A 21436-nucleotide genomic window follows, 5' to 3' on the forward strand; every position below is an offset into this window, starting at 1 on the left:
TCTACAACTTTAAAACCTTTTAACAAATTTGTCCAAGACATACTAACTTTGGCTGACTCGACCTTTACTTGCATTCCCCTTCCTCCCAATTCCATGATGGAGGTGCCAGTGTGTAATAAGGAGACCCACAGTAGGCACCAGAAGAGAGAAAACAATTAAAGTATGGGGAGACTACTTCCAGTGAGACATCTACTCATTAAAGCTTCCCTCAATGGATTAAACAGAGAATATTCAGTATGAATTGATTAAAGGAGAGAATAATAGACTGTTTTGAAGGAATTTTGTTTTATGGTCTCTGAACAATGCTGAAACTCAATTGAAATTGAAAGTTATAACCTAGCAGAGGTTCTAATGGGACCCACCCTATTGAGTGGGAAGAATGCCTTGTGATTAGTGTACCAGTTATTTGTAAATTGGTATGTCTAAAATGTTTGAGTACCCCTATACCAGCCCTTTAATATGTTGTAGTTGCATTTGTACTTGTAATTTATACTTGCTTCAAAGAAAGTCCTGTGGAAGGAAGGTAAATTTCTGACCTACCATGAAATGATTAAATATGCTGAATTTTACTAACACATTAATGAGATTATTTTATGTTATCATTAATTTATTTCTTGGTGAGCAAAGTTAGAAGAGAGGTGAACTATTACATCAAAATTATAACTGAGTCTAGAGGAGAGATAAAAGTAGAATTCAACCACTAAGTTAGACAAGGTGAGTTCTTTCCCTGGTTCACTGAGCCTATAGAAGGTGTTGTCCTATGTGTTGATCCCTATGAAAGTTGCCAGTATATTTCAAATCACTGAAGAGTTTGTATTTTGGTTGCAGCTGACAGGATCCAACTAAAGTCAGTTAAAAAATTGCGGGGGGTGGTACTTATTGGCTCACATAATGAAATTACAGGTAGGCAGATGTAGAGTTGGCCTCAGGATTCATTGGGCCAACTGATGGAAACATGTCATCTCTCTTGTTATCTTTCTCTCTTACAATCTCATTCTCTCTCTCTCTCTCTCTCTCTCTCTCACACACACACACACACACACACACACACACCCCTCCTAGGAAGATAAAAACAAGAACACTAAAACTTTACATTTCTTCTTCTGCTTCTTTGGGAATTTGTTCCTATTTCAGATAACTATAAAGGCTCAAGAAATTCATATAGGTTAGAAGAAACTTAGGGAACACATTAATATATATACATTGCTTGAATCCTGACTATAAAAACTAACTGAAAAAAATTAAGAAAGTTGGGGAAATTTGAGACTAATTACATATTTAATGACAACAAGAAATTTTTGATAATTTTTGAGTCATAATTGTATTACAGTTATGTGTTTTGAAAATTACTTATCTTTTAGAGAGTTGTACTAAACTATTTACAGATGAAATTACAGGATGTTTGGGTACTTGCTTATAAGTAATTCAATACTGAGTGGAGGAAGGTAGTAAGTAGAAGTATAGATGAAACCAAGTTGCCTACCAGTAGAGATTGTTGAAGGAAGTTGATGGGTGAAGGTGGTTCGTCACATTATCCTCCCTACTTGTATATGTTTACAATTTCCCAAATAAAAAGCTTTTAAAGAAAATATTGAATTCAGACCTCATGTAGTCTTAGAAATCAATGAGTGTCTTTATGTTGAGGTGGTTTTCCAATAAAAGTTACCTTCCCTCTCCAATGTATCTGTTCTGATCACCCTAAAAAGTTCCAGCTTCCTCTGAGGGAATTCAGCTCAGTGCAGGCATCAGAGCTGTGCCCTCTCTGAAACACACTCAGCCACTCCCCCTGACCAGGTGACCAGCTGATGAGCCCAGGATTGGGCCTTGACGGAGAGTAGAGCTTATAGTAGATATGAGTCTACCACTTTGACTATTCCACCAAACTGGGTACAGATTTGCTAAAAAGGTGACTTTACTGCTATTTGTAAAAATGCTCTGGTTACTGTAGGGTGTTTGGTGGGAAGTTCCCATCCTTTATAGCCCAGAAAAATACAATTAGACACGACTCTATTCTTCAGACCCTTGTGAGCTGCAGGCCACCCACCGGTGTTTGCAAGAGGAGGAATTAAAGTTTTCAGGGACTTGCAGTTTACCTTTGCATACATAAATATAATTACTATACAGTGATATTTTAGATTTGAATGCTAAAAGTTACAGGAGAGATTTATTATTTCTCTTTAAGTCTTGAGTCCCAATGTGGTAAGATACAGGTATATCTTCCTATTTTTCTTTACAAAGCCTTTCTATACATAGAACTTCAGCAAGTTTTAGCTAGACATATTTTTATAGAACCTATAAATTCAACCCCAAATCTCTATAATCTGTTTAAGAAAATAATAAACTGAGAAAGACACTCTATTATAGGATTGATGGTTTATAGCCTTAAGTGAACTATTCTGACTCAGACTTCCAGTCCGAAACACACGTATTTACTAGCAAGTCCTTGGCAGGAGAAATATTCTAAATGTGTATTTAGAGCAGGAAAAAAAAAGGCCAACAATCCAACAATAGGTTCAAGATTTTGCAATGCCATCTGGTGGATGTTACTAAGTCATATTCATATTCACATTTCCTTCCTTCCTCCCTCAGTCTCTTTGTCTTAAATGCTTGGCTTTCTGAGAGGAGAAAATATTTGCTGTAAATGCTGACTTGGAAGCTTGGGGGTTAGATAACAAACTCTCTTATAAATGTCAGTGTTATTCCGCTACTGGAAATAAAGCAAACGCAAGTTGAATTGAGCAGTGGATGACAGCCTTCCCTTCCCTGGGTTAACTCCAACTGGAACGCCTGTCATGAAAATTCACTAATGATTTCTTCACCATGTGATTAATAATAGGAGGATGCTGTGGAAATACGTCCAGTGCCAGAATGTCCTAAGGAACATCTGGGCAACAGGCTATTGGTCAAGTTGCTGACCCTGAAGTAAGTATCAGCAATGGGTGACTGCCTGGGGATTATATTGCCTTTTAGATACAAACCGTGTCTTTAACATCAGAGCTTGAATCAGGGAGGATCCCCCAACACATTTAACAGTGGGCAGTAGTGAGGTCATGGAAAGAGCAGAGTTTGGAGCCAGCTAGATCTGAAGGCTGTTCCTACCGAACCTTTGGCAGTCTTTCTTCTATAATGGGGAAGGCACACACTAAGGTTAGACACATAAGGTAATTGAGTGAAATTGCCTCCATGAAGAAAAACAACAGGGAAAGCCAATGGGGTGCTGGAGTCAGCTCTGACTAACTGATGACAGCTCACTGTGCACTTCTCTGTACGTCATACTGGTGGCTTGAAATTGGCCACGGTGGAAGTATTTACAACCTAGAAACCACTTTTTTCAGACACTTGTTTTCTAAACATGTACTCAGTCTACCACTGTTGAAACACAATGATAAATGCATCTAAAACCCAGTCTCAGTGCCAGGAGACAATAAAGAGTAGCGAGGGTAGCAAACTATTTTTAAGGGACACTCATACCTAGGACCACCCCTTGCCATCCAAGTAGACAAGCACATTTTTGGCAATTGTCTGATTTTTGCCCCCCAAAACCTAGGGTTTTTTGCATAATTTTCTTACTTAAAATTTTCTCATTTCCTTTTAAAATACCACACAATTCAAACAAAGCATGCCCGCAGAGTCATCTTGTGGACCAATTATCCACAAGCAGATGACTATGTCGACTACTTTAAAGCAATTGTCTCCAAGGAATTTAATCATTTACTTTTATACTAAAAAAAAGTCACATGTCCTCTATATGTGTGTATTAATTTTAAACTTGCATATTAAAATATTCTATACATTATAAAACATACATAATCAAGAAATTGTAACGGCGGAACTAAGTATTTAAAAATAAATCACTGTATTTTCTTCCTGCGCTAGAGCAGATCATCTTGAATACTCCTGGAGTGTCTGTGCGCCTCTTTTTCCTCTTTGCAGGCTACTGCTTGAGAGACTTAGTTCTCTGACTTCTTCAAATCACAGGCCCTTTTGAAAAAATTAAGTTGTAAAGTACATAAGCGTATTTTTTTAGTTATACATGTGTGTTTTATATAAATTTCTATATTCACATAAAACAAGAAAACATAAAATGAGAAGTTAATAATAGAATTAGTTTATGGTCTTCTGATTTCTAGGCATTACTTTAGATTCTTCTAGAATATTTTAAAGATATAACTACTTTTCTCTTTTTTTTTTTTTATTGTTCAAATACATTTGTCTCCATTTTCCTGCCACCACTTTCCCCTGCCCCACCCACCCCCACCTCCCACCATTTGGCCCCACTTTGGCCCCATGGACAAAGCCAAAGCATATTATTTTTTTATACCCAATTAGGAGGGTTATCCATGTCTTAAAATTAATTCGTAGACCCCTTAAGCAGCACCTGCCATGCAATTAGGGCATCTGGATACTAGATTCAAGGCTTTATTTCAACCCTGAAAACTTCTCTGGGGTTCTGATTCCTTTCCTTTAAACAAAGTTGTTAGACCAGATAGTCTCACAGTTCCTACCTGTTAAAAACTTCTAATTCTAATGCATAGCCTCCCCAGTTCCTCTCCTCAGAACACAAGCCAGCATGACTGCTCACCCAGTTGTGGATACTTTTTTTGATGTTGTAGCCCCCGCCCACTAGCCAATTCTACCAGTGGGTAGAAAGGGGCGGTTGGGACCTTTCGTCTTGTGCCCAGAGATGAGCAATGAGCCAGCTCTCATCTCTGGCTGTATCAGGTAAGGCAAACTCTAGCCCTGGCAAGCCAACCGGAGGTGGGGGCCTCCTAGTCTTTCAGCAGGAGGACTGAGTGGAAGTGGTTGTTCCGTTCCCCTCTGCATTGTGCAGGAAGTCCACCCCATTGTCTGAGGCACTCGCCCGTCCCCACAGGATGCACTGTTAGGTGCAGTAACTATGCTGTTTAGGATTGGAGGGATTCTCTCCCTTGATGCTTATCACTGAGACTTATAGAACTTTCAAATAAAAGGCAGCTGTTCACACAGGTGGGGAAACATGGCCACTAAGAGAAATGTACATTATTTAAAAAAAACAAATTGAGTTACTTGGATTTCTCTTGATGATGAAAATTGTGAAGCGTAGTTTCTAGTGATTTTCCCCTCAAAATGCCAAAACAGAAATTAAGAAGCATTGAGGTGTTTATTCAGTGCACTTGATCTGCTCCAATGTCTTAAATAGTATCCATATCAAGAGTGATGGACTGAAGAGATAGTCCTAGGTATAATTACTTTGAACAGACTGAAAAAAAATTTTTTAAAAAAAGAAGGCAAATTTTTATACGTAAACCTAGAATGTTAAAATATGAATAGTAAAAATGTAATGATAATGTTAAAGACACATGCTTTCCCATTGATATGCTGAATCCTATTTCTACTACTATAGATTTTATCAGCTAGGGAATTTTTAAAAACTTATTGAAATTTGTAACTTTCTAGTTCGCTTTTAAGAAGCATCTAAAGCCTCGAGCACACAGAAAGAAGTAGGCTAGTGCCAGTTCTGTGTGTATAGCAACAAGAAAAAGAGAGGGTTATAGCAGAGCATTTTTTCTATTTTGCATTTTAAATGGAAAATTTTAAAGTTTAATTTAAAATATAATACCATCTTATGCCAAGTAACCTCAGCTCAAAGGAGTCTCCTTTGTGGTGGAACTTTAGTATGCATGAAATTCATCCAAAGAACTGGTTTTAAATGAAGGTTTAGGGAGACCTCCTACCACCATTTTCCCCGAGGGACTCTTGTTCAGTAGATTTCAGGTGGCACCAAGAAACCTGCATTCTGGCAAACTCATTTGCTTCAAAATGCTAGTTTCTGGGAACCACACTTGGAGAGACCCTGGTGGGAAGAACTCAGGTTCTGCGATCAGAAAGGACTGGGCTTGAAACCCAAGTGTGCCAGTTCCTAACCTTGTAGTCTTTAGCAAATTACTTAAGCTCTCTAAACCTCAAAAATGAGGGTAATATCTATATCACATTATTGTTGTGGACTCTAAAGGAATTGACATGTGTAAAGCACTTGTCACAGCACAATTCCACGTGTTTGACAAGTGTTAATTCCCCTTTTCCTTTTCTGAACCACAGAGAACTTAACACTCAGTACCTACTTAGGTAAATTACAGGAATATTCAGACCTTTGTGTATCAGGAAATAAACAATGAAATACAAATCAATCATGCCAGGCAATAGCTGCTGAGCCTAGACACGAATATCCTCTAAAAAGTTATCTTTTAAGGCAAAGCTATCCAATGATTAAGTCCATCCTCTGAAACATGCCTTGAAACAAAATTTGGTATAATTTGTTTGAATTCTGCAGTAATGTTGGTCCCAGGCCTGATTACTGGTGTTCTCAGCTGGCAGTGCCCAAGGTCATGGATTGTTAACCTGAGAAACTTGGAAGGTGCCCATCTGTGCTCCAAGTGCATGTTACAACATGCGGCAGGATTATTCTTTGGAGATGCATTTCCCTCAAACCCACCGTTTTTCATGGGGAATTGGCAATGAGGGCCAATATGAGGCCTCCCCTTTCCAGCTGTCTTTGGGTCCACACACCTCAGTATTTATTAGTGGTGCTCAGTCCCCTCCCTCTACCTGAACTCAGCATATCCACTCGCAATGCAGTTCGCAAGGGCCACTCACCCACGTCATAACCCAGTCTTCCTCTGACGGTCTCACTGTAAGTGTAAGGAAAAGCAACTGAACTTTTCTCTTTTTTGCTATCTTAAAAGCCCTGTTCCTTAGAATTGAATAATAGGGATTTTTATCCTAGCAGTAAAATGTAAACTGTAACTAAGGCCTTTATCTAAGACCTCTGAAAACACGACAGCTACAAGGGTGAGGAGTGCTGTGCTGGGGCAGACCAAGGGTCCGTTCCACCCACTTTCTCTTGTGGTGCCACCAACAAGCTCTTTTTGGGAGAATGCATCACCCACCATGATCTCAAATGATTAAGAATGTTCCATGACCCTTCCGTAGTTCTCCGTTAATATCCCAGCGCAATTCTCATACGTGTGGAGTTATCAAAATATTTCTGGAAGCTAGTTATCTTTTTATGTATATTGACATTTTATATACATTTATATATTTAGGCACTTAGAATTCAAAATTATCTAAGTTAGGACCATACAAACTTTCCTCTCTTACTCTCACAGGTTTGAGATTGAAATTGAGCCTCTGTTTGCCAGCATTGCCCTCTACGATGTTAAAGAAAGGAAAAAGGTAAGGAAGCAAACATAACCCATCCCTGGGGGCACACATACTGTGGATGAGTCTTTGAGTTTGCATTTTTAAATCTCACTTCTATTCAGCAAAAACACATCAGATTTGAAAGCAAATGACCTTTTTTGATACACCTGGTTCTGTTGCCTTTGCAGTTTTTGAGGGAATGATCTGGTAATGCTAGTTATTGATATTCTTTGACAGCTCTAAGGGAAAGCCTGCTGGAGGTTGGCCAGAGGATGGCTAGCGGCCTGGCTGGGATAAGAGAGGCATGATATTGCAGTGTAAGGGGCTACATGCAAAACAAGTCAACTTACACATTTTTAACAAGCTTGGATATACACGTAGTATTTCCTCATTTGGGGAGCCTTTTGCATTGTGAAGTAGGCTCATCATGAATGGAAGGTGCCTTGTGCAGTAGAAGTCTACATTTGCCACAGGGTGAAGGCCTCGCCAATGGGTAATGTGCTTTTAGTTGAAAATAATTGAAAGACCTAAGACGTCTCCATGGCTGTTTTATTGTTTAGTTATATTGTAACCCCTAGAGGAAGACAAAAGTAGCAAAACAAGAGTAAGATGGTTCTGCCCCTCTTTACCCATGACCATTCTGTATTTAGGGAAATTTAGGGATAAATATTAGTAATCACTGAGAATTGTGTAAGTTAGGGTAGGATAACTGCTAAAACCAGGAGACCCCCAAGTGCCCTAGTTTAAGGCATTAGTTCCTAAACTTGGCTGGGCATCACTGCCACCTGGAGAGCTTATTAAAACAGTGGTTAAACTCACCCTCAGAGGGTCTGACTCAGTAGGTCTGGGCGGGGCCTGAGGATGTGCATTTCGAACAGGTTCCCAGGTGATGTTGAAGCTGCTGGTCAGGGGATCACATTCTGCGAACCACAATCTTAAAGAGATCTCTGGCTTTGTTTCCCAACCAACCAGCGTAGGTGGCGCTGGATTAGCAGGGGTCTGAGACCCTGAGTCATTCAGAAGCCCAAGCTGGCAGTGGCTCCTCTGTCTCCAATGAGTGTTTCCCAAAGTCACTTTTGTCACTGCCATTGCAGCTCCTGGGGGAAAAAAAGGAGGTGGGAGGTGGGGGTGGATGGGGCAGGGGAAAGTGGTGGCAGGAAAATGGAGACAAATGTATTTGAACAATAAAAAAAATTTTTTAAACAAAAAAAGTGCAAATCATAATGCTTTAATAAAAGGGGGGACGGTAAAGATGGGTAAGGGCGGCCTAGATGCCTGACACATCACTTCTGCTCATAATTCCCTCCTAGCTGCAAGGGAGGATGGTAATTCTCCCTTTGCCTGAGCAGCCAATTCTCAGCTATGACACCGTTAGTGAAGAAGGGGGCAACCCAGCTAGGCAGTGGCTCGTAAGTAACGCTGCACTAGTGAGCTAAGGAGCGCTCATCATGCCATGCTCTTCCTCAGAACCTTTAACAGATCCTCTCTGCCGGCAACGTTAAATACAAACTCTTTATTCCCATGCCTGGCTTTCTTCAGTATGGCTCTGCCTTGCTCGCTTTCCCTCTAGAGCCTACACAGAGTCAAGCTGGACTAATCTGTTAACTGAGTTCACTCCAGGTTTTCCAGCCTCTGAGATAGTTCTGTGCTCCCCTCTCTCCCTGGTGCATGGTCCCCCTCCAGCACCGCCCAGCAGGACCTTCTTCCAAGGCCCACCTATCTTACTCTAAGGGAAGCATTCCTCATCGCCCCCGCTGAATGGGATCTTTCACCCTTTGTAACTTCCATGGCACGTTTTTATGTGAATAGGGTCACATATTTTGTTCTTCCTGTAGTTAGTTCTTCCTCGTTTTTGAAATAAACTAATTGAGGGCAGAGACAGTGTCCAGTCCTTCTTCAGAGCAGCACAGAGCACATCATCGGTACTGAGAAATTATTGGTGGGTTAATAAAAATTTTAATGCTTCAAGGAACATCTCTCAAACGACTCCAAAATATCTAGAGATTGTAACAAAGTATGTGTCAGGTTTTTCAACAGCCACTAGTCATGAACCATGTTTATGATTTTACCTATTCCTTTAGAGAAATTTCCTTGTGGTTTTTCACTCTCTTTTAAACATGTTTAGACCATGAGAGCAATAGCTCTAACTTTTTTTCTATTTGGCTACTTATTTACAGATCTCAGAAAATTTTCACTGTGACCTGAACTCTGACCAGTTCAAAGGATTTCTGCGGTTCCACACCCCCTCTGTTGCCCCTTCAAGTCAGGCAAGGTCTGCGGTATTCTCAGTCACCTATCCATCCTCAGACATCTACTTAGTAGTCAAGGTAAACAACACAATCTTATTTGCACATGCTCCTGTTCTCATTTCTGCATTATCTCCAGTGCATGTATCAGGTAAAAGAGGTGTCAGAACATACCTCTCTGTCTTCTGAGAGATTCAGTTTGTTTCCTTCATAACTTAATCTCTTCTCCTTTACAGGCAAATTCTGTGTTGAATACTAGAACAGCCATGGGTTTAAAAGTCATACAGTCCTAGTTTTGAAACCTGGCTTTACAATCCGGTTGTTACATGACCGTCGGTGCAATTACCTAACCTTTCTGAGACTGAGTTGCTCATCTGTAAAGTGGGGATAATAACACCACCCTCAATGGGTAGTTGTGAATACAACATAAAGCCTGGCACATTATAGACACCCTTCCTCCTAATCAAGGGGGGCACCCTCAGCTAACCAGCTCTCAGAGAGTTTCCTAATGATGTTCATACTTTTCTAGAGGACCACAGTTAAATGACCACAAGTCTAGGCTCTGACAATTGGAGGTATGGGATATATTTTCTAAGCTTTACTCTCCCTTTTTATTACCATCTCATAGACTGGGTATGTCTCGTGAGAATCAGAAATCTCTGGGGCAATTATATGCAGAAGGACCTTTTATTCTAGGCTGTGCTCTTTGCTGATGTAAGAAAACCAGAGACTTTCTCTGCACAGCAGAATGGCTGGTTAGAAATTAACAACAAACACTGAGTATTTTACCTACCTTAAGTGAAATAATTAGTTTCATCCACTCTTTACCCCACAATTGTAAACAAACAAACAAACAAAAAACAAGAATAAAAAAAGAAAACAGGCGATTTGATTTCATGAACACCCAGAGTTCCAGGTTTGATGCCCATGATCTCGTGAGCACCCCGTGATCGCAGGGGAGTAATATAAAGATTTCAAAAGAATTTAGGTGACTTGGAAGTCACTTAACAAGTAGCATAAGTCTTTCTATTCTAGCTTCTGTTCCCAAGACTCTGAAAGGCTACTATAGCTTGAAGGGAACTTATTTACACTTATAGAAGCTATAGGTGAAATTCTGTCACAAAATGATATATCTATTGTTGTCCAACTTTAATGTGTGTTCTTTTTGTTGCAGTATTACTTACACATACAGAAAAATTAACTTAAAGCTCATTCTATAAGCCATGTGGTTATTCAGAATCCACTTTAAGCCTGGGAAACCAAAGAAACCAACACTAGTTCTACAGAGCCAAATTTTACTTCAAACTCCACTTCTCAGTGGATAACTTTATTTTGGTTAAGCCATAGTAGTGCGCTAAATATCAGCAGTTACCTATGGAGTACTATTACTTACTAAATAGATTCAAAAAAAGTTTCAAATGTATAAATGCATTCATTTGGCATTAACAAACATTCTCTTAATTGTCTGGATAGAAATTTAAACCGACTCATACGGTCTCTGGTTTGCTTCTAACTTGTTTTCCCTTTCTGTAAGGCTATCACAATGCCATCTTTTCTTTCCCTCTAAATATATAGTAAATGGTATTGTAATATTTAGCACATTTATCCAGGAGGTGACCATTCAATAAAGAGAGACTCCTTTCTTATTTTTATTGCCAGGCTGAACACCGGGATATTAACTGTATTTTAGGTAGATTTACCTTGTTTAGTATTGCATGTGATATTTCTTTAAGGGGAGATTTCATCCTTAAAGGTTTTTCTCAACTGAAGGATGGAGAGTAAGGGTCAGACTGAATCTGGTGTAAAACTTTAAAAACAGACCTGCCAGGCATTGGCGTCTCCTGACCCTGAATAGAGCACAGGGTAGCCTTTTACCTTAAAAAAAAAATTCCAGGTGGTTCTGATGTGTTTCTTTCCCCTACCTACCATAGTTATTAGGACTCACTCATTTCTTTTACACATAAATCACAAAGGACTATGCAGTGGGCTCTCTTAGCAGCCTGCAGTTCCTTCTCATGAAGCAGCTGGAGTTGCCCTTATCCAACCTGGCGAGGGAAATGGTATCTGCTGGTCTGCTTCAATCTGAATTTTTTCATATCCAGATTCTGGAGATTCTGCTCCTGTGGGTTCCACACGTGAAGCCGTGGTATCCCTGTACCTTGCTTTAGGGTCCTAATGAAAAGGTTGTTCATCTCTTTTCAAAGTTTATTTTAAAGACCACATTTTTATCCATTGACTTCATGGAAAAATTAGCTTCCTTCCAATTTGATCTACAAGCTCCTATGAGCTTCAGGAGACTAGGAACCAGGTTCATAGTGTTCACCACCTTATCTCCCAGCAGCCACCACATGGAAGGTACCCAACAAATGTCTTTTGAACTGACAGATGATTGAATGATTGCTGACTAACAGGAATACCAGTCTCTAGCTCAAGTGTTATGTGTCTTTGTCTTCAACCTGGGGCATCTCTCAGGGGGATCAGTCTCGTCTTCATGCTCTGGCAGTGGCAAGGGGTTTTAAACTCCTTTTGTGAGAATAGAGTTCTTGCTTACATTCTCCGTGAGATAGACATCCACTGAGCGGTCCCATGTCTCTCCCTTTGAAACTCTGTTAAGCACCCTTTGGCACTAGGGTATTTCTGATAATACTGGTTAAGAATGGGTGCCTATTGGGATATGGTAACCCAGATTTCCTCTTCAAGAATCATCTCAACTAACGATACAGACATTTAATGGGACTAAATCACTCGTTTTTCTCCTCAACAGCCAAGTTAATTTACATTTTCTTTGAATAGAGGGTTAGGGCATTTCAATTTTCTCCATTCCTTTCCCGTAAATATGGTGCCCAAATTTTGGACCAGCCAGATCCCTTACCTGAAGCAAAAGCAGAGAAGATATTTGACAGTGGTAGCATTTTCATATTGCCAGCCAGTTAGTAAAGTAAAAAGCTGCACTATCCCACTGCTTTTGATTTCTGTCCAAGTCTGTAAAACCCAGAAAAGCAGCCCTAATAGGAAATACAAGGGAGACAATTACAGATAATTTATTCTGTTCATTTATTCATTTTGTGGAAGGTTTGAGTCCCCAGCCTGACTTTTACAGAGGTCATATCTCTTTTTTACATTGTAAGCAATAATAAAGAAAATGAGCTTTTCACTTTCTACATATGTCTTATGGGTTTTGTTTTATAAAATAATTTTTATTGCATTTTTATTGTAGGCATAATACATGTTTATTGTTTAAAAATAGAAAATACACATAAGCAATAGGAATAAAATAAACAGCACATAATGCCATCATATAAAGTTAACATTTGCTGTGTATCTACTATCATCTTTTCAATATGCCTTTATGGTTTTTTTTTAACAAAACTATATAGTACTTTTTATACTAGTTTTCGAAATAAAAAATAAATCACAGGTATATTCCCATGTCATCAAATATTTTAACAAAGCCTGATTTTGATAGTTGCATAGATTCCATTATATGGATATAATTTATGATGGTGTTTTAATATTATTTTTGTTGGTAGATTGAAAAAGTTCTTCAGCAGGGAGAGATTGGGGACTGTGCAGAACCCTACATGGTTATCAAAGAAAGTGACGGTGGAAAGGTATGATATTTTGAGTGTTGCTAAATGGTGACATCTTAAAATAAACAGGTATTTTTCAGAAGTGTTCCGCAATATAGCTTAACGGGGTCTAGTCCATAATATGTTCCCATATGAGATACTAATAAATTGTATTTAAACCAAAGAAGGAAGAGAAACTGGTAATTGATGATAACTTTTTAAAGAAATAAATTATTAAACTCAACAATTGATGACATATATACTAATGTCTAATTGTAACACTTAACCAGGGCAAAGCCACGCCCTTGGCCTTGGCTGAGGCGCTGACCCAGCTGGTTGGGAGGCCCGTGGAGGCCCTGTGAGACGGCACAGGGCCAGAGCTCTCCCGGCGTCTCTCAACAGCGTGGGCCTCCGTCCTTTCTGGTGTGGGTGTTTGGAAACTGGCTGAGATTATTGTACCTAATAAATTCTTTAGTACAACATAGGTACCGAACCTGTGAAAAGGACATCTCTTCTCAGCACCCAACGTGGTTTTTACGACATGGCCTTTCCGGACTAAGACTTGCCCAATCAGCATCACTGTAGATTTATAAACTTCAAAGAAGATTTACTGAACTCAAGACATTTTTTTTTAAATCTACTTTTTATTCTAAACTTAGAAAGAATACTTGGGAAGTGTTCTTCACCTAATAACTTATTAGGAACCTTCATAGATCTTTCCGGAGTTTTCCAAGGCAACTTAACAGAAACAGGCTCTTGTTAGAGTTTGTTTCTCTTGCAAATTCAAGCCGTGTAACTAGCCCCTAAAACCACCAGTTGTTGATTAGCTTGCATAAGACTTGCACCTTTTTTTTTTTTAGCTGAAGGTATATTTAATAGTTGAATGTAGTCTTTCCTTAAACTCCTCTTTTAATTTGTATTTCCTTATTAATTATACTTCGGGCCTAAGTTGTGTCATTTTTCTGCCTATTCCCTCTTTCCAACCAGTAGGATAGGGATTGGAAATGCCCGTCAGGGCCACGGCAGGGCAGCTGGCCTGATACTGGTGCCCCATGGTTTGTTTCTGCTTGTCTGTTTCCATTTTCTTCTAGAGTAAAGAAAAGATTGAAAAACTAAAACATCAAGCTGAAATCTTCTGCCAACGTTTGGGGAAATACCGGATGCCCTTTGCTTGGGCCCCCATAAGCATAGCGAACTTCTTCAATATGTCCACCCTGGACAGGGAGGTAACCGATGCGGAGTCCATGGTTGGTAAGATTTTCAGCTGCAGTGGGAAGGGTTGGGCTCCCCAGTATACCACCGCTGAGGTCAACTGCTTCTTAGTGGGGCTTGCGGTACAGTAATGTGTGGGAAATGGGACAGAAGAAGATTAATAGGTTAAAACACTATTATGGCTGGATTACACATGCACAATTAGACAATAATTCCCCCAAGTTATCATGAATGTTTGTGGAGTTTAAGTACTTTTAGAGTAAGATTTTTGGCTGGAATTTTCTGGAAATATAGTTTAAAAACTTGACTTTAAGTAGCTATCTGGTCTTAAAAGTAAAATTCTTGAAAATAATAAGAAAATGTTAACTATCTATGGTGTATTAAACAAAGGCACCATAATTGGCTCCAAAAATAAGAAGAACCACAGTCACAGAGGTTTCAAAAAGCAAAACTCAGGTTTCTCAGCAAATTTTCCAGTCCCTTAAAGTTTATTTTGCCAGGCAATGAAAAAGTGGATGCCAAAAGAATACTTAGTTGCTGTTCCAATTTATTTAACATGTTTCTTTTTCATCACCTCACCCTTGATATGAATCATTAAATTTTAAAACAGGTTGGATCTGAGGCTCTTCAAAAGGGTTATAGAATTTTCAAGTAGACCCACCCCTACTTGTGGCAGAGTTTCTATTTTCCTAAACGTCTTTGGATCCAACAAATACTTAAGGCTAGAGTCACAGTTCTCGTGACGTTTCTCGTGGGTTCCTTAGCTCTGCCATCTCTGAAATGTTGCCTTTAGCAGAGAAGTGGAGGAAAGGGTATTTTGTTATTGCTGCTGCTATTCTGGAGGTATTGCAGCATAATTACCAGTCAGAAATCCTGGGTTTTTTTTTTTCTGATTTATCAATAACAAACCTCACTTGAGTGAGTCCTGACCTTCACACCACAGTTTGTTTTTTTTTCCAATGCCAACCTCCCCTGTAGACCCAGGTAGTCATATATGAAAGAGTTCTGCATTGAGCCTAGAGAACACTATAAATGAGATGACTCCATAAATTCAGGCATAGGGCTCATGGAGCCGTTAGTAATCTCTAGGTCAAGGATAAATTAATCTGATTACAGAGGCTAATTCTTAAGAAACAACATGAAGAGGCAGTATAGCAAGTTTAGATGGGCCATAGTAGCAAGAAGCACCAATTTGGCATCACAGCAAGAATTTGGGATAAGAGAATATTCAAAGACAGGGTTGGCAATATTAGAGTTCTATGCAATTTGACTACTCACAACAGAACCCTCGAGTTTTGCAGTAAAAAAGAAAAAAAATCCGCCCCTAAATCTCAAAAGGGGATAAGAAACAACTAAGCAGAGTATTAGGGTCCAGCCCCAGTTTGGGTGTGACTCAGGGTTCTAACCCCCATGAGGGAAGTCAGCCAGGTCTGCTGTCTGCCTGAGAGCAGGAGAAAGCTGGGATTCAGAACATACTTGGGCTGACCCTAGCATGTTTGGGTCACAATCCCAAATGCCTTAAAGGGCATTTGAGAACATGCCTCTCCCAATGGAATGAAATGTAAAAATAAAAAAAAACAAAACAAACACTGTTACTAAATAAAGCTCATCTGCACACCCTGTTCTGGCTGCAGTTCAGGACTCCTGCTGGGTGGCATCTGGTGTAGCCTCTATGAGGAAGGGGACTGCCACTGCTCAGGGCTCCTCCACTCTGGTCAAAGGGGGAGTAGGGATGCCCCAGAGGTCTAAGAAAGGTAGGGGTCAGTGGAGGGAAATTTTTATTCAAAACTAGAACGGCCATTTTCAGTATTGTTTTTCAATAACTTTAAACGTGTACGAGGTCTGTCCAGAAAGTATCTAGCCATGTACTATGAAAAATAGAGACATTTGTTGAAGAAGGTACAAGATACAAGAAACATTGTACATAGGACAATGACCCCTCAGTCTTCTTCAAAGTAGGCACCTTGGGACCTCACACAGTTCTCCCAGTCTCCATCAGCTGCCCCGTCATATTTTCCTGAATCTCATCGACTGTCTGAAACCTCTTCCCTTTCAAAGGTGATTTTGGTTTGGAGAAAAGTCTGGAGCCACAGGGCACCAAATCTGGGCTGTAGAGGGGCTGAGTCACCTGGGTTACTTGATGTTTCACAAAAAAACTCTGCACAAGACGTGATGAATGAGCAGGCGCATTGTTGTGATAAAGCTGCCAGTCATCAGGTGCCCATAGCTGTGGCCTTCTGAATCATCTGAATAGTTTCCACAGAGGAATGTTCAAGCTTAATGCAAAATTTGATGCAGAATCGTTGCTGTACTCAATTCACTCAGTCATTTTGAATACAACACATGCTCACTCAGTGGCATCGACCACCCCCCACTGATTCGTACAGTGAAGTCATCATTGTTCACACATGCACATTCCAGTCCACTCGCCTTGGCTGCCAGGTTACATTGATGTCATGCAAGCTGTTCTCGTTATACTAACAATGATTGGACTTTTTCTGGACAAACCTCTTATATGGTAAAGTTAATAATTGCTGGGTATCAAACAGAAGGGCAAACTTTAGAATGACAGTTGTTTCTCTTAAAGGAAGAGGCTCTGTGGGTGAGCGGAGAACCTTGTCCCAATCTAGAAGGCTTTCTGAAAGAGCCCTCTCCTTGGAGGAAAATGGGGCTGGATCCAACTTCAAGACCACCACCATGACCATTAACAGCTTTTACAAGCAGGTATCTGTCTGTACTACAATATGTCTGGGTTTGTGCCCATAATGTCATGGGTTTTGGAGTCCAAAGGGGTAGTATATGTAGCGAATAAGAGAACAAGTTGGTTAACCTTGCCAAACCTAAATTTTGTTATCTACAAAACAGGGATGATGGTGCCTGCTTCATGAGGCTTTACGGAGGATTAGATGACATGAGTCAGGTAAAGCTCTTCCCAGAGTGCCTGGGATAGGGCAAGTGCTCAACAAGGGTTAGCTCTTTCAACTGAGAGAAGGATTCACTCCCATCAATACGAATTCTCCTGTTTGAACTCTCATGGTCCATTCATTTATTAGACTATGAGAACAGTCTGGCTGCAACATTGTTCCCCTTGGTCTCAGGGTTTCCTGGCCTGGCTGTTGTCCTTCTCACCACTATTCCATGTGCATTCGGCAGGGCTGCCCGACTTGGTCAGGGAGGGTGCCCATTGCAGACGGTGCTCTTTGTAAGCTCAGTAAACACTGAGACTTAACAAACAAAACATTTCCTAAGAGTAACGAATTCATAGAGGCAGAAAGTAGAATGATGGTTGTGGGGGACTGCAGGAAGGAGTGAATAGGCAGCTGTTGTTTAAAACGTACAGAGTTTCAGTTTTGCAATATGAAAACTCTGGAAATTGGTTGCACAACAATGTAAATGTACTTAACACTACAGAACTGAACACTCAGAAATGGTTAAGATGGCAAATTTTATATTATGTGCATTTTTTCTACGAAAAAAAACTCAACCCCACTTTAGATTTGGTTTGACTCTGTCTTAGAAAACTTTCCTTAGCACAGTCTTCATGGGGCATTTCAAGGGATTATGTTAATAAGCTGCAATTCAAAAGGGATGAGGGGTCTATATACCATGTCACATAATAGCATGGGACTAAAAGAGTTTATATTCCAGATATACTTCCAATTATATTTACTTGGTGGTGGTGGGTGGGTTGGGCATTGGACAAAGTACTTAACTAAGCCTGAGTTTTCTCATCTGTGCTTGGGAATAAGATACACCTACCTACCTACCTACCTACCTACCTTAACAGGCTGTTGTGAGTGTTGGGGCTCTTGCCCATGGACCTCTTGGTAGAGGGCCTGTCCCATGGAGGCACATAGAGCATAGTATTCATGCTTAGCCTTCTTAGCCAAAACGAATGTGAAAAAAATGATAGGAAAAAATAGAAAGATGCTTTCCCCATCTTTAAATATTTGAAGAAGGAAGTAAACTTATTCTGTATCATCCCAGGGAGTAAAACAAGCATCAGTGATCTTAAATTATAAGGGGAGATGCTTTGGGCCTAGATTTCTAATGGTCAAATAGACTTCCTTGGAACACAATAGAAGCCCAGTCCCCAGAAGGATTGATGAGAGACTGAGTGACAGTAGCTCCAGGAGTAGTAGAGAAGGAATATTTGACAAGAGGTTGACCTAAATGACTTTGGCATTGCCCATAATCCTAATTTCTATGAAAGACATGTTAAAATAAAATTTAAAGATAAAAATCTTCCCATAAGTCATTGGTCCCTAGTCCAGGAGCCAGTGGTACATCTACTCTAACCTTGATTTTTCTCTTGGCAGGAGGGTGATCGCCTAAGTGATGAAGACTTATTCAAGTTTTTAGCTGACTACAAGAGATCTTCATCCTTACAGAGAAGAGTCAAGTCAATTCCAGGTTTGGATGACTTGTCATTATCTTAAGCTTTGCCAAAGACATTTATAATTAGATACATTACTTGTCTAATACTATAATTTATAAAATTATGCTTATCAAACAAAATGTGGGATTTTACATTAGGAGTTGAGTAAGAGTCGGTCTACTTTTTTGGAAGCTCTATTAATATTTTCTATTCTATCAAAGGATTGATTCTGCCCTGGCCAGTGTGGCTCAGTTGGTTGGAGCATTGTCCTATAAACTGACAGGTTGCTGGTTCGATTCCCAGTCAGGGTATATGCCTACGTTGCAGGTGTGATCCCTGGTTGGGTGTGTATGAGAGGCAACTGATTGATGTCATTCTCTGGCATCAATGTTTCTCTCCCTTCTCTTCCTCCCTTCCTTTCTCTCTCTAAAATCAATAAGCATGTTCTTGGGTGAGGATTAAAAAAAGAAATACAAATAAAAAAAATAAAGGATTGATTCTGTAAAAAAAAACATGCTTTAGATCTGGTTTCTCAGATAATCATATAATTGAACACAGGAGGCTTTTTCATCATATAAAACATACTGAACTCTTCATAGAAGTGAAAGTGAGATGCTTTGGTGGAAGATGAGGACACTTTCCTTATCCTCAGCTTGTAGCCTCTGAGGCACTTCTGCAGTACCCTGGGGCACGAGAGAACCCAGTTTGGAAACCATCAATATTTACTTACATATGTACTGTTATAGTGTGATAGTTCAGGAAGGAAATTTAAAGATCTTCTAACCTACTTCTACCCATTCTACAATTTCTTCCTTTTTAATTTCTAGAAACTAAATCTCAAAAGTTGTCATGACCTGCTTTGCATCCAGCTCTAGGAAATTAGCTGGGAATTGCAAAACTCTCCCACTCCCACAATTTACCCTTATTTTCATAAAATAAATATGCCCCAATAATCTTTCTTGATTCCTTTGTAACATGACAGTGTCTTTACTAAAGCAGTCCTATTTTCTCTCCTTAGGTTTGCTCAGGCTGGAGATTTCTCTAGCTCCAGAAGTAATCAATTGTTGTCTGACTCCTGAACTACTGCCCGTGAAACCCTCCCCTGAAAACCGAACACGTCCACACAAAGAGATTTTGGAATTTCCAATTCGGGAGGTATACGTCCCTCACACTGTGTACAGGTAAGAAACAAAGACCCTTGGGAAACCGTTGAACCCAAATTCACAGTTTTGTTTGCATAATGCCTTCATCATCCTTCGATCCACCTTCCTACTAAGTTTTTAGAGAAATGAAATCCGATGTTTACCGAAGTGTAGATAATTGCTAGATCACTTTCTAAAAATCATTATCTAATTTTTTTAAATAAGAAAGTGTTACTTCAGTCCTAATTGGAATCTAGGATTATAGCAGGCATATTCCTTCCAGAAATGAAAAAAATCTTCCTAATCATTGCCTTGGTTTTCTTATGTGCATAAGAATATATTCGAGAAAGAGCAATGTGACAAAAAATGTTCTTGGTATCACCAGACGGGTTTTTACCTTGAGACCAGCTCTGTCCAATAGAATCTATAGCAATGATAGAAATGTTCTGTATGTGTGCCCAATGTAATAGCTGCTAGCCACATGTGACTATTAAGCATTTGAAATGTAGCTAGGGCAGTGGAGGAACTGAAATTTTAATTGTATTTAACTTTAATTCATTTGAATTTCAATCCAAGTAGCTGTAAGTGGCTGGTGGCTACCATATTGGACAGAATGGAGCTAGACAGTAAAGACCTAAAGGTTAGGCTTCCTCTGTTTCTTAGAGGCCCTTGACTTGGGGCTGGGAGGGAACTTGTCAACATACATCTGCCAAAGCCATTGCTTTTAAAAAGGACTTTTTTAATGCAGAGAAGAATGCTGTAACCATCACCTTTTCTCCACCATTTGGAAATGACACTGTGTGTGTACAGTTGGACTGATTAAGTTGAAGTTTCCTTATCCCCAGTCTCTAGTCATAGACTTCCACCTTGCCGCCAAAATGTCCGTGGTAAACCTCTGTGTGTCCTGCCTTCCTCTTTCTCCTGTTTTGCACACATACATATGTATGTATATATGTATCTGTGAACACCAAATGGTATTATTTTTATATTCATTTTTTTAAAGAAAGGACTACTATTTATTTATTTACTTGTTTGTTTGTTTATTAGAGAAGGAGAGAAAGGGAGTGAGAAAGAGAGGGAGAGGAACATCAATGTGAGAGAGAAACATTAATCAGTTGTCCCTTGTATGTGCCTCAACTGGGGACCAACACTGGAACCGAGGCAGGTGCCCTGAGCAGGAACCGAACTAGCGACCTTTCACTTTGTGGGATGACACCCAACCAACTGAGCCACACTGGTCAGCGTTTTATATTCATTTTAAACGTCCATAAATGGCTGCACACTCTGTGTGTTACACTGTGCTTTTCATCCTACAGTATGACTTTTTCTTTTTTTATTACTGTGGGATCATGAATTTTATTGATTCAATGTATACACTCAGTTACAGTCATTATCCTTTGTAGGTACTTAGATTTTCACAAATTTAATGAATAGGAATTACTTGACAGCTTGTATTTTAGAAATATTAAGATTGATTTATAGAGATTTGTCATAATTTTAAACTGCCATATAGTATTCCTTTGTGTAAAGAGAAATTATTTATCCATTTTATTCTTTTTTTAATTGATAGACATTTATGTGATTTTCCCAATTTGGCGCTCTTACAAACACTGTCCAGTGAGAATTTTTGTCTTTGTCTCTCTGGGCCCATGTATGAATGTTTTCCTGGGGAATAAGCCTGCAAGTGAAATTACTGGGTCATAAGTGATA

At 39.6% G+C, this 21436-nt stretch overlaps 1 protein-coding gene across 1 annotated transcript in view; it reads left to right on the forward strand.

The window, feature by feature from the left end:
• DOCK8 (dedicator of cytokinesis 8) overlaps positions 1–21436 on the forward strand; it is a 209465-nt gene that overhangs the window by 86486 nt on the left and 101543 nt on the right. Inside the window, exons 7-14 of the mRNA XM_054583056.1 lie at positions 2837–2922; positions 7146–7212; positions 9357–9506; positions 12956–13036; positions 14086–14245; positions 16794–16930; positions 18526–18619; positions 19603–19765. Coding sequence (XP_054439031.1) covers positions 2837–2922; positions 7146–7212; positions 9357–9506; positions 12956–13036; positions 14086–14245; positions 16794–16930; positions 18526–18619; positions 19603–19765 — 938 coding nt within the window. The remainder of the gene's footprint in view (positions 1–2836; positions 2923–7145; positions 7213–9356; positions 9507–12955; positions 13037–14085; positions 14246–16793; positions 16931–18525; positions 18620–19602; positions 19766–21436) is intronic.

This window comes from Pteronotus mesoamericanus, unplaced genomic scaffold, assembly GCF_021234165.1.
Source record: "Pteronotus mesoamericanus isolate MK-2021 breed Mesoamerican mustached bat unplaced genomic scaffold, CSHL_Meso_final contig_73, whole genome shotgun sequence".
NCBI lineage: Eukaryota > Metazoa > Chordata > Mammalia > Chiroptera > Mormoopidae > Pteronotus > Pteronotus mesoamericanus.